This window comes from Dufourea novaeangliae, unplaced genomic scaffold (assembly GCF_001272555.1).
Source record: "Dufourea novaeangliae isolate 0120121106 unplaced genomic scaffold, ASM127255v1 scaffold149, whole genome shotgun sequence".
Classification (NCBI taxonomy): Eukaryota; Metazoa; Arthropoda; class Insecta; order Hymenoptera; family Halictidae; genus Dufourea; species Dufourea novaeangliae.
In genome coordinates, this window is record NW_015374025.1 from 574,985 (window position 1) to 588,537 (window position 13,553).

A 13,553-nucleotide genomic window follows, 5' to 3' on the forward strand; every position below is an offset into this window, starting at 1 on the left:
GGCTGCCAAGGGAACGCGAATCAACTCGGACACGGGACAGTATCGCGTAGGTGTCTGGAACGACGACCGACTCGGTGGAAAAGAAGAGAAAAGAAAAAGAAGAAGAAAAAAGGAAAAAAGAAAAACAGGCAACGTACACATCGAGAAGAAAGGAACGCGCGCGCGGTAACTCATTCAGCCATGGCAAACGAGCTGAAAGAGCTGCGCGCCGGTAATTAATTGTGCCTCGCGCTTTACGCGGCCGTACGTGTGTCGGATGGCTGTAAATTAGTGTGACGGAAACGCCGGGGGACAGTGTGGGTTTGCGCCGTTGATGTATCATGCCTGTCGGCGATATGAAGTAGATCGGTTTCGTGCCACGCGTGGATTAAAATGTGTTTCATGTACAGACAAGCCGATTGAAATATGCACAGAATCACGAAATTCGAGAACAATGATGGAATATTATAATAAATTATAGAATATAATATTGTATATTAATAGAAATGAATAAAAACCTGCAACCTAATCATTAAGTTATCCAACGAAACCCAAGACGACAGAAAATGTATTTCTCAATGTAAGGATTCATTAAGTTGAAAAGGATATGAAAACATTGTAAAAGTAGTTAACGTTTCTTTTAAACTGTAATTTACACGTTTGTTAATTTTGAAATTACGTTTTCACTAAAACAATGCCTAAACACATGAGGCCTTGAGGATGCCCCTGTTACGGCTATTTTAGGCCTGAGGCACCTTTAAACTGTCATTAAGCTGTCTTAAGCCGCCTGTTTGCTATCTGGGTGGTATGACTTAAAGCAAAACAGCAACAAATTTTTAATGAATAATAATTAGAAATTGTTAAGGAAATCAGCATTTTTGGTTTTTTAGAAATAAAATGTAAATTTGACAAAAAATAATGTCTTATTTATTGGTACATCTAATAATATCTATTTATGTAAGTAATAATTTATACGTTCACTGTGCGCCATCTATGAATCCATGTGATCTATGAATCCATGATGATAAAAATGGCGGATTTATTAAAGAATAAGAAAAAACTTTATAATTTTGTTGATTACTGTACTTTAATTCAAACCTATTACTTAATTAATCATACAGTTTTGACACTTTTTACATATTTGTTTAATTTTATTTTTAAAGAAAGTTACATTTATGTTTACTTTTAGATTCATACTGAAATCCCATAAATTTTTAAGTATTAGCAATTTAATTTCAAAAATCAAACTAACAAGTATTTAGTTTAGATTAAATAATAGAACTTGACTGTAGGTTTAATTCGAATGTAATATCTAACCTGATTGATATTATTCTATATTGTATTTACCTTATTGGGAAAAAAACAATGTATTTAGGGTTTCATTCGCTCAAAACGGTTTTAGCCACTAAATCAAGATGCTCAAATGAGATTTACAGTCTTAAAACAATTTTGTTTCATAATAGTATGTCCCAATACAAGTTACTGTTATTAATTCTTATTCTTATTATGAAATAGTATTTCTGATCGATTGATTATCGTTACTATGTTGTCCTTGGGACTTAAACCACGTTTCTCATAACCTGAAATCCCTATACACCCTCTCTACCTACCGCATAAACTGGACAGACCTGCTTCGAAGCTAGAACTAACAGGAAATTTCTCCCTGATCTATTTCAGGAAGCAGGGAAGCAGCTTTCACGTACGCAATAAGTTCAGCGGGTGTAACATACGCCGTGACCGCAGCTTGCAGCAGGGGCAACATCACTGCTTGTGGTTGCGAAGCTACCGTAAGGTAAACTGTTCTCTTCGTTTTTACACTTCGTTCACTCTGGTCAAGTTCTACCTGCTTCATATTGCTATGTACAGATACCTATTTATTTTGATTGCATTCGAAGTACATTCTACTTTTGGAAACCTTTAAAAATCCCGCTTGTTACGTTTTTATTCGTGAGTATTTCCAAACAGGCTAGCATGCAATAAAATTCCTGTTACTATTACCTACTCCTATAATATAAAATTAATAATTTTACTTCTACATCGTGTCCACACACTTTTGAACTCGCAACAGTTTTATCTAAACGCTTATTTTACTCCGACTAAATTAGCAGAATATTAAATATGCAAATTCGAGTCTAATCGAAGTCGATAAATTATACTTACTCGTCGATGTTTTCTCGCAGGACGAAGAAAGAGTTACCGCCGAACGGCTGGGAATGGGGTGGCTGCAGCGCGGACGTCACCTACGGAATGAGGTAAGATAATTAACCCGATCCGTAATGAATTCGTCGACGGTTCACGGCGCGGCTCCCTTTGCACGTGTCACGTGCGTGTAAAACCTCCATGGCGCGTTGCACGTCACGACAGATGTTATACACGCATGAATTTTAATATTATAATTTAATGTTAGGTTCGCGCGTAGGTTTCTGGACGCGAGGGAGGTCGAGGGCGACGCGAGGAGCCTGATGAACCTTCATAATAATAAAGCTGGAAGGAAGGTGAGTAACGCCTGTTATTATTCATAATTCACGGCCCATTCATCATTCACAATGGATGAAAAGGGAACTTGAAATCTAATCTCAGGTTTTCGGTCTTTGTACAGCGTTTAAAAGCTTTATTTTTGAATTCACCGAATTCAAAAGACTCGACAACATTTTCTCTTTTGTTTCTCGTTATTTAACGTTGTATGAATAGGTTTACTGAACTAAGAAATTAAATTGTTGTTCCTGTTAGATTTCACCGGTGTTTTCCAGAAAATATTAACGATTTCATAGTTTTAGTTTGTTAAGTTATAATTACAATAAAAAATCACTTCGATTGCGTATTCCATTATGAACTATGATCTGCTGTCGTCCTCCTGTCAGAAATTATTTTCTTTTATCACACGAACAAAAAATATATTTATGATATTTAGTTTAAAAATAATGTGTTTACGTCTGGAATTTTCATTCAAATAATAATTATTGTAATTACAGTTACCACTATTCGACACACTTGTGTTAAAAAATGTACATGTTTCTTTTTCACGTAGTCTCAACACGACTCACTGAAACACTGAACCTAAAACTTTTCACAATGAATTCTAGTAGAGCAATGTACCCAATCCCTTTCAAAGATTAACCGTCTCAGACTTTATTTTGCTTGAAATAACCTTGAGGTTACCGAACCATGCGAGCTTTCAAAAAATCAGGTAGAGAAGGGCATTTAATGGGCCCCGACATGATTTCCCCATTCCTATAAGCTCCACACAAAGGTTCGTGCTTCTGTGCAATCTATGATACAGATCGTTCGGTAAATACCAACTGATCTTCATGAATTATACTGCAAGCTGCAAGTCGTTTCCTTTAGGTAATAACAGGTATACGAGGTACGCTCGACAGCTGTATGAACTACCTTTATTAATTACCTTTCAGTTACGTTACCTATTACGTTTAGTAAACGAATGTTGTACAATTATCAATTTTTCTAAGTGCTTACTACTGTATACATGAACTTAATACGAGTGCAAAAGAATACCAAAAGTTACAGTTTCATTTCAATTTAAATAAACCCCGAAGAATCCATAAGAAATCTATGAAAACCAAACTGTCATTTTCTTTTCCATTCCTACATATAATTTTATTAAAAGGCGTCAATACGTGCCATATGTAACATACGAATTTAATACACATGCGAAAAAAATACCAAAAGTTACTCTTCCGTTTCAATTGAAATAAAGCCTTAGAATCCACAAGAATTTTATCGAAACTAAACTATCATTTTCTTTTCAATACCTAGGAAGTTAATACGCTTCGAAATCAATCCCAGAACGTAACCATCCCTCAAAATTCTCACCAGCAATTATTATCGAACGTTGTTTAACTGGCCGGGTCGAGAATTAATTTCCTCGAATTCGGGGTTAATAAAAGATTCATTAGTCGAAACGTGGGGAAGGCAGGGTCGATGGTAGAAAAAGAACGTTTCGTGAGAAAGGTTCGTGTTGCGCCGCAGGTAAAGGTACTGCGAACGTCGGCGTCTTAATTGGGAAAAGTTCGTCGTGCTTTCGTCTTCTTTGATGGGCTTTATTATCGAGGCGGCAATAAAAACTCGCATATATCGTGCACTCTCGGCCCGTACGTACGATCCGCTGCGCGTATAGGACGTGCAGGGCTAACAATTTATTCTTAACGTTGATCGCCTCGCCGCACCGCATACTTTATGCCCGAACGATTTTTTTTCAACCCACCTCTGCTCCCCTTCTCTCTTTCTCTCTCTGTTTCTTTGTGTCGATAAGTTGAAATGTAAACCAGTTTTTAACTATACGCCGATGAACACAACACGATAAATAAAAGAAAAGCACACGCGGTTAGAAGGTTCACATCGATCAAAGTTGAATTACAATGTGCTATGTACTCTGAACAGAAATGATGATTAAATGAACAGTCGATAACAAAGGATTTAACAAAACAAATTCTCTCAATAAAACGTGGCCACTAAGTGGCAACCCAGATAGGACATGACGCCTTGAAGACGGCTTAAAGACGCCTTAGACTTAACATAGCCGTAAAATGGACGTCTCCAAGGCCTCATGTGTTATCTGGGAAATTTTCAATTCCCTTAGAGATATTGTAATTGATGATTCTTTATAATCTCTCGAGATACTGTTAATGTAAAATACTGTATCATTTGCGTTTTATCAATACAATTTGAAATGGATCGAGTAACGTCAAATGTCAAACGTTTCGAAATTACACGATCTATGTATGGGTACGATTTCCTCGTGGTTAACGTAAACATTGTTTCTTTACAGATAGTTAAAGCCCTCTTGCAAACGGAATGCAAATGCCATGGCGTGTCCGGCTCTTGCACCGTGAGAACCTGCTGGCGAACCTTGCCTAGTTTTCGTCAGATCGGCGATGCTCTGATGAAAAAATACTACAGAGCCAGGCCCGTGGTGGCAATTACCCCGCCGCCACCCCCTACGATGGTAATTTCAACTTGTTTCACGTCAGCGTACAATTGTATTCGGAAACAATTGCAGTGTAGTGAATTCTTATTACTATACACTATCTGTATATTTTCATTATTTTCTGCTGAGTTGAATAGCAACTCCTTGACATTTTGATTTGTCATGTTCCATCTTCCGTTGTCTTGCAATATTTTTATTACATATCTCGTTATTACTAACATGTGACAATTTAAGAAACTAGGGTGACCTACAAAAACTAACAATAATCTTCCAATAAATAGGAACATGATAATAATTCTATTTCTTATATGTATATTTCTTTTTTGGTAATGGTATCGATGAGTAACTTATTTTTAGAGACTTACTTCTAAAGAAATCTTTGTACTGCATTAATAATATTTCCCCTGGTCTCTATGATGCACCACCATCTTACCTCAGAGAGGGTCGGAAAGATATTTTCTAACAACATTAATTGGATAGTAAATTATTCGTAACAAGTTATTAATGGAAAATATTCATATATGTTTCATTTTATCCGATTCAGAGTTCGGATCAGTTGCACACAACATCGGCGGAAATGGTACCGATATTGGGGAACGACGCGAAAACCCAAGGGAAACCAAACGACGTTGGGAAGTCTCGACACGACCGACAACCCTCAAAGAAAGCCATTAAACCACGACGGCCGCACTTGGTGTTGAAGCGAACGAAATCTAGCGGCGGATCGGGAATGGGACAGAAAAGAATTCCAAAGAGAAGCGAGCTGGTTTTTCTGCAGCCTTCCCCTAATTACTGCGAGCCCGATTTGGCTCAAGGCAGTCTGGGAACGCAGGGCAGATATTGTAATCGTACTAGTAAAGGTAAAACAAATCGAATTCAATCAGAAAATGTCAATTTCTAACTCCAACCATGAACCTTTTACGACCTGCAAAACATACGGCCGAATATAAAATATTAAAAATAATTAACTTACTACGTTTATTCTTTGATAATGTATTATCGTTCTGTACAGAGTCAGTCGCTGGAGATAAGATTAATTCGTACCAAATAGATGGAATATTAAATTTGAAATGAAACATGTGCACAGGCTATAAATGTTTACACAAATCTACGTACAATCTCACTATTTTTAATATGACGTTGCGATCAATGCAACCATTAAGAGAAGCTAATTTAATGTTTATGAACGTCTATCTGTTTTCGAGTGATTTTTAGTGAGATCTTTTATTTTGAATAAAATTTGAAAATGCCTTTAGAATAATTATAAAAATTGGGTTCATTGTTAATACACAGCCTATACATATATGCGATACCTTGATTTTTCCGTTGTCATAAAATAGTGCCCACATTTCAGAACTTTGTAAATACCTATAGATATATAAATTAGCGAATTTCGAGTCAAACAATGATCGGTCGTTCGAGTCGAGTCGAGCGTTTGACTCTTTCAAGCTACTTCAAATCGACGAATTGTTTGAAAAAAATGTGAACTACTTGAAAAATTCAAACGGCTCGAATATTCAAGCGCTCGTAACTTCGATTTACTTGAAGATGAATTTTCGAATTGCCCGAGTCACTCGAATATTTACCTATTTACTATCAAATATTAATCTAACTGTACGGAAGAAAAATGTAAGACTCTAATTTAATACTTCTGCTTTATTTTCATGTTTTTACGAAGAAAGCATACTTCTTCTACATGCTCAGTTAATAACTTTGTATATTGGACAGTGACGACGTTTCTTGCAGAGTATCATCGTTATGTTTTCACATGAGTATCTCTGTTCTGCGTTATTAGAGAAAAATACAAATATAGTGCTTGCTGTAATACGATACAACGTAGTACTTACGTGGTAAATATCAGATACACAGTTTACTTTATCATTTAGGTGCTCTCTGTGATTGTTCCCAATGACGATGATAAAAATATACTAACTTACAGTTACATTAGTATTTGCTAGTAAATAGATAAATATTCGAGTAATTCGAACAATTCGAATATTTATGTGTAATTCGAAAGTTAAAGGTCTGTTGAAATATATTCCAGTAATTCGAAAATTTCCATGTTGAAAAATCTTTAAGTAAATCGAAGTTTTACGAGCGCTCGAATATTCGAGCCGTTTGAGTTTTTCAAGTATGTAGCTCACATTTTTTTCAGACAGTTTCGTTGATTTCTAGTAGCTAGGGAAATTCAAACGCTCGACTCGACTCGAGCAATCGAACCGAGTTCAGCTCAGCTTGTAAATTATGGGTACTCGCAGACCCCTAATATAAATACATATTGGAATTTATTTAATCTTTTCGAAATTTCAATTCATTTTTAGTTACGTTGATTGAATACCCAAATCCTCGACTATACTGTAAATATTTTAATTTTTCAGGAACTGACGGATGTGACTTGATGTGCTGCGGTCGCGGCTACAACACGCACCAGTTCACTAGAACGTGGCAGTGCAGATGCAAATTTCATTGGTGCTGTCGAGTGCATTGCGAAACTTGCACCGAGCGCACCGAAGAGTACACGTGCAAATAAACGCTTCGATCACGTTTACAATTTCGACATGAGTGATGTACATATATTTGCCAGAGCTCGGAAAAGTGTGATTCGGAATCGATGACCTGAATGCAATCGATCCGAATTATCCGCTTGGTGTTTAAAAAAAAAAAAATAATTACTATTACCCCGAACAGAGAATTTTTGTAAAATTAAACGCGCATGATAGAGATAGACAGTTGATAGAGCGGCATTCTGTGCTTAATTTAATCGAGTCGCGAATCAACGAGGATCCGTGCGCCCGATCGCGTCCTCGTAGGCTTTGTAAAATTTTTTTTATTATTTAACATAGAAAACGACGCTCCTAGTGTGTAATTTTACAGTTAGTAATCTGTGAACGTATTTCGATTCTTGCGATCGTGAAATGTGTGTCACTTTCAAACACTTGAAATTTAATGACTGAAGAGGGATGGTTTTCAAGGAGGCAGAAGTTAGAAAAGTTTGAGTTATCATTAGGGAGTTTTCACTGACATAAAAATCAAAGAAGTCAATGGTAGAAATCAGTAATCAAGATAAATGACGAAATGTTTCTTAAAATGCACATATAAAGAAATTTCAATTGGATATTCAGAGAAAGAATTTTTTTTGCAAAAAGAATTTATTAGCATTTCTATTTTACTTTTATTCTTAAAAAATTTCGAAACATAACATAAATCTCTATTTGAATTCCGATAAATTGATCTTAAAAACGTAAATTTGTTGTCTAATGATTACATTATATAGTACAATATGTAGTTCATCCCTTTTACGTGAATCCAGGCACGTAATTCCCTAACTGATTCAAGCAGCAGAACTTCCCCACCTTCTTTCCACGGATTTTCTAAAGAGCGGCCGTTTCGTCACCCTCACCCTCCCATAAAATGCCGACGACCTTTCAGAACCATCCCTGTGCACGAAAATACTCAAAGCAAAATGTTGCTTGTAATCAAGCTTCTAGAGTGTCCCGAGGGACAATCGTATCGATTACTTAATTATACTTCGACGATACGAAACGCACAAGAAACCCTGTGCCACGCGTTGTAGAGTAATCACTGCGTCGACATAGTTCGAGATAGGAGAACTTTGTATAAATTTCATTATTCGACTACATATAAGACACTGCGAATAGCTTAATAAATTACCTCTACCGTTAATAAACTTATATCAAAGTACGCGTACAATTATCACTGTCCTTAGCAAGCCCAGTGGTATACACAGGCTCTCCATGTTTCGTAGAGTGCGTTAAATTATTATTTATTAAAGAAACGAACATAAATTATACATTTAAGCGGTGTATTTGCTTTCTTCGATGAGTAATAAACGAAATTACATTTCCCCCCCCCCCCCCCCCCACTTCTGATTCGTGGTTCCTCGATGCTAAACCCCAGTCGCTGACAAACTGTACTGTGACCAATATCACGTAAACCGACCTGCGACTATGGGGGTAATAATATTTCCGAGACAAACAGATTAGCAAGGGACAAACTGACCCCAGGTACGCCATTGTGAAGGCGACGTTAGGGGAGAATGTGGAAATTCACGCAGGAGCCGGTCGAGCCAGGTATAAGGACAATATATACGGTGTACAAAACATTAACAATGATTGACACGTCAATGACGACGATTCCACCAACGCGGCGGCTATATAAGATTCCAATCTACTTGGGAGTATTATTTTCGGTTGAAACACGGAGCTGTGCGTATCGAGTACGTTTCTGACATTGCCACGTTCGTCGTAATTACATCAAACTCCGTAAGCGTAACATTTATTCATTATTACTATAATTAATTTATTACTTGTGTTTCGTATCAAATTTAAATAAACAGTTTGTGTTATAAGTGAGCAAATTATTCCTCGCATTCTTTAATAATTTCGAAATGATAAAATTTATTTTGAGTAGATAACGTCTGTAAGTGTTACATATAATTTGTGACTTTCATTAACGGGCAAATGATATTTAGATAACATTTCTGAAAGTGACAGTTTGTAACATTCGCTAACTTTACAGTAAATTAATTTAGATGAATTTGAGACATTCGCCAGATTTGTCATGTTCTGATCATTAAAAATCATTATATTTATTTTAATATGATCACGTTTTTATTTTTCACTTGCTCTGTTTCAGATCGTTGAAATACCATGTCCAGAATGATTCCGACATTACAGAATCCTTGCCAGTATGGCCCAACAGAATTCCGTGTGGTACCAACACCTGTACTACCACTGCCACCAAACCACGTTCTCCTCTACTGCCTCTGTCCTTGTGGAGCACACAGGACTCATTTTACTATCCATCGGAACGTTTTGCTCACGCAAATCGGAAGGAATCAATCAATAACTCAACACGTTCGCGCGCAACCACATCTTCAGAGGCTGGCAGAAATACAATTGCAAGCAAGATTTCGCAGATACATATCCCGCAAGGAACACCGTCATCCAGCTCCGTTGGATCTCGACCAAGAAGAAGACATTGACCGATAAACGACATTAACCCAATTTAAAATTATTCTGTGCAATCGTAACTATTGTACTGCGAATATTAATTACAGTATTGTATATTATACATTTGACGAAGTACTGTATGTATTATACAGTTTTTATAACTATAGATGTATATAGGGACACCATGCTGTTTCTATGCTAAAATAATATATTTAAGTTTACGAACTTCTTTATCTCTACCTCAGGAATGGTAATATTAAGCCATTTTTAAATATATACATATATTTCATGCATTGCTTAGAATATACAAATATAAAAGTATCAAAAATATTAAAGCTGGAAATTGTTATAAAAATTTGCTATTAATCTTTTAATAATATCATGTAACACAATTGTTATACATCATATCACCTTGTAATGTATGCAATTATTATCCTTTAGTTACTCGTGACACTGCACATTCAATACTCAGATTATTATATTATTTGTATTGAAAACAAGTATATGTATATGTATATAGAATACACTTGTATAAGAACACCACAGAAGTGTCAAATCAAAAACCTGTTTTCTCCTTAATAAATATTTTGTATGGTATGAGCTGAGTCCTACATTTATTTTGTGCCCTCCACCATTGTGTTGTGGTTATTTCAAAAATTGCTGCTGTGTTCGTCAAATGTCTTTCAACAGTTTCTGTGCCTCCTGTTTAGCAGTGTGATCATCATCATTTTTGGCTGGATATTCAACTGCCATTTTCAAATATTTCAATGCTTCATCCTTTTGATTCAATTTTAAGTAACTTTTCCCTAACATTAGTAAATTGTGACTGTAAAAATTGGGTTCAACCTCCTCTGCTCTTAAAAAATATTGTAGAGCTTCTTCGAAAGATGAAATCGGTGGAGTTTCAAATATTATAGCTGCAATTTTTCTTTGGTACCATGTTAAATCAGAAATTTGATAGCACCATGTTCCTAACATGTACATAGTCGTTGTATCTCTTGGATTAAGTTCTATAGCTCTCTGCAATATCACACATTGGATTTCTTTCAATTATTTTCTATTTTATGCAATAAAAAAATGATATCTAAAGTATATACACAGTGGAATATGTACCAGCATATGATTCTTGATATTATATAATTCTCTTAAGCGTACTTTCATACCCTCATAAGAACATCTACTGTCAAGAATAATTGACATCCATTTGTGTACAGCCCAATGATCCTCTTTTATTTTTAAAGCAATGTTTAGTAGATCATAAGCTTCATAAATCATTTTTTTTCCTTCTACATCAGTAGCTATTTTAGCCATTTTATATAACGCTCTAGACAAACGCCATAAAATTTCAACATCTCCACTATCCTACAACAAACTGTTGAATGTACTTCTGAAATCCCCTGCATGTAAATATATTAATTCAATACAAAAATATATTTACCCTATAATTTGACAAAAGATTATATATTTCTTTATAATTCCCCTGATCGAACAATGCATCTGCCTTTGCTATTAAAACTTCTTTTGCAGTTAAACCATCGCCTTCACCTTTTTTCTTCGATAGACCCCAAACACCCATAGCAGTAATGGAGGATGCAGTAACTAATTTTGTTACAAATGCATGATGACTGTTTTGCTAGCAATGAAAATGGTTTAAATACTTTTGGAAATATGTAAACAAATTATAGATAAACATTTAATAAAGTGGTGGTTACGTTCATATACATATGCAAACCTTTTGTGAGAACTGAGCATTTCTATGAAAAAGTGATCTTTGCAATATGTTTGCATTCCTTGTAAATCTTACTATTTTATGCATAAACATATTAAATTATGATGTATACACAAACAGTATAAACAAATCTAATGTGACGTCTTATATTCTTTAATTTGAATAACAAATCACTTTTAGATCGTTAACGTTTATTTCGACAAATAAACACAAATCCACGTCACACGGCTGACATTGTAAATGACGACTGCCAAGAGAAATACAATTGATGACAATTTATAGTGTACTACCATGTATTTACATTACATATATTTTGCATTTGATACATAGATTGCCTTTAAATACCAATTACTATCTATTTTTATCTGCATGATAATGCAGTATGTAATGGTCATCAAATTCAAAATACGGAAAATGTGGAATTTATAAAAAATATATATTATTCCAAGTATGAAAAATGTGGGATTTATAAAAAATGTTATGATTATTATAATTTCATATGAAGTATTGCTATTAGTAATACTATTTAGATGTCATTGAACTTCATATTATATTGTATTCGTCAGGTTTAATCAAATTATATAATATTAATTAAAAATTAGACTTAACGATTTGTATTCTTTAAAACATTTCTTCTTACGTTTACAGTTACTTTAGATATAGAATGAAATAATTGATATAATAAATTGCAAGTATTTAAATGTCCCCGAATGATTTTTACACAAAATTTCTCAATTATAACGATTCATAAGGGGCATTTTCATATAACGACTTATCTATTTATATACATATGTATAAGTCTTCAAAATTAATATGAAAACGCGAATCTCCGGTATATTTATTCTGTGACACGGGTAATTTTTATGAATGAAATTAAATTAAGTTTTAAGGTACTACACATGTATATAAGTATACATACATATGTATACATAGCTGTATATAGCATGTCAGGTTATATGAGATAAAGAGTGGAACTTGAGAATACTGACAATACTCTTTGTATATTTTTGACCAATTCTAGTCCTAATCAGTCCTAACTGTAACTGATGTGCAGAAATGGGTTTATCACTTCCAAAACCTTTTTATTTTTACTCAACCGGTATAACCCTTGTCGGTAGTGGCTATTTACTCAGGTAGTGTACTTACATTCTGGTAATTAACGTATTATTCTTCCAGAATTTATATTATGAAAATAAAATACAATATTTTATCTTATTGCTTGCAGAGATTACATTGGTGGACCAAACTATGAAAACGATGAGAAGTTAAATGAAAAAGTAGCTATAGTAACAGGATCAAATACTGGTATTGGTAAACAAGTAGTACATGAATTAGCAAAACGTGGTGCTAAGGTCATTATGGCATGCAGAGACATGGAAAAATGTGAAACAGTATGTAAAAAACATTCTCAACATTAATTATTTTCTTTTTATATTTGCAATTGTATATTATTGGATACTGTCTTCTATTTCATTACTTCCTTTTATGATAGGCACGTTGTGATATAGTATTAACAACTGGGAATAAATATGTTTATTGTAGAAAATGTGATTTAGCATCTCAAGAGAGTATCCGACAGTTTGTAACACAATTCCAAAAAGGTATAAAATGATATTTTATGTTAAACTTTGGAGTCAGTTAATTAAAATTATGTGCTGATTAGTATTCATTATTGCAGAGCATTCAAAATTGCACATTCTCATAAACAATGCAGGAGTAATGAGATGTCCAAAGAGCTATACTAACGAAGGAATTGAAATGCAACTTGGTGTAAATCATATGGGTCACTTTTTACTAACAAATTTGTTATTAGATGTTTTGAAGGATTCCACACCAGCAAGAATTATAAATGTATCAAGTGCTGCTCATTTACGTGGTACAATGAAGTTAAAAGACTTGAACAGTGACGTAAAGTATGATCCTGCTG

At 34.7% G+C, this 13,553-nt stretch overlaps 3 protein-coding genes across 3 annotated transcripts in view; 2 read left to right on the top strand and 1 right to left on the bottom strand.

The window, feature by feature from the left end:
• LOC107189280 (protein Wnt-7b-like) overlaps positions 1–7,454 on the top strand; it is a 114,100-nt gene extending 106,646 nt beyond the window's left edge. The window contains exons 3-8 of the mRNA XM_015577775.1: positions 1,657–1,771; positions 2,160–2,231; positions 2,387–2,474; positions 4,766–4,942; positions 5,469–5,784; positions 7,303–7,454. Coding sequence (XP_015433261.1) covers positions 1,657–1,771; positions 2,160–2,231; positions 2,387–2,474; positions 4,766–4,942; positions 5,469–5,784; positions 7,303–7,454 — 920 coding nt within the window. The remainder of the gene's footprint in view (positions 1–1,656; positions 1,772–2,159; positions 2,232–2,386; positions 2,475–4,765; positions 4,943–5,468; positions 5,785–7,302) is intronic.
• A 3,072-nt stretch (positions 7,455–10,526) lies between these two features.
• LOC107189278 (regulator of microtubule dynamics protein 1-like) lies at positions 10,527–11,678 on the bottom strand. The gene is made up of 4 exons (XM_015577773.1): positions 11,630–11,678; positions 11,336–11,530; positions 11,011–11,259; positions 10,527–10,917 (listed from the first exon to the last, which is right to left on the bottom strand). Exons 2-4 carry the CDS (start codon positions 11,471–11,473, stop codon positions 10,570–10,572), a joined length of 735 nt encoding a protein of 244 aa, XP_015433259.1. The 5' UTR covers positions 11,474–11,530; positions 11,630–11,678; the 3' UTR covers positions 10,527–10,569.
• An 852-nt stretch (positions 11,679–12,530) lies between these two features.
• LOC107189265 (retinol dehydrogenase 13-like) overlaps positions 12,531–13,553 on the top strand; it is a 1,555-nt gene continuing 532 nt past the window's right edge. Inside the window, exons 1-4 of the mRNA XM_015577754.1 lie at positions 12,531–12,759; positions 12,852–13,017; positions 13,119–13,227; positions 13,305–13,553. Of these exons, the coding sequence (XP_015433240.1) occupies positions 12,683–12,759; positions 12,852–13,017; positions 13,119–13,227; positions 13,305–13,553 (601 nt within the window). The 5' untranslated portion in view covers positions 12,531–12,682. The remainder of the gene's footprint in view (positions 12,760–12,851; positions 13,018–13,118; positions 13,228–13,304) is intronic.

What these genes read in the sequence shown, in the direction of transcription:
- LOC107189278 (XM_015577773.1), bottom strand. Translation starts at nt 11,473, where the DNA reads ATGGGTGTTTGGGGTCTATCGAAGAAAAAAGGTGAAGGCGATGGTTTA. An exon ending in ATCTTTTGTCAAATTATAGG is followed by an intron (nt 11,260 to 11,335) that starts GTAAATATATTT and finishes AGTTTGTTGTAG; the next exon opens with GATAGTGGAGATGTTGAAAT. An exon ending in ATATCAAGAATCATATGCTG is followed by an intron (nt 10,918 to 11,010) that starts GTACATATTCCA and finishes GTGATATTGCAG; the next exon opens with AGAGCTATAGAACTTAATCC.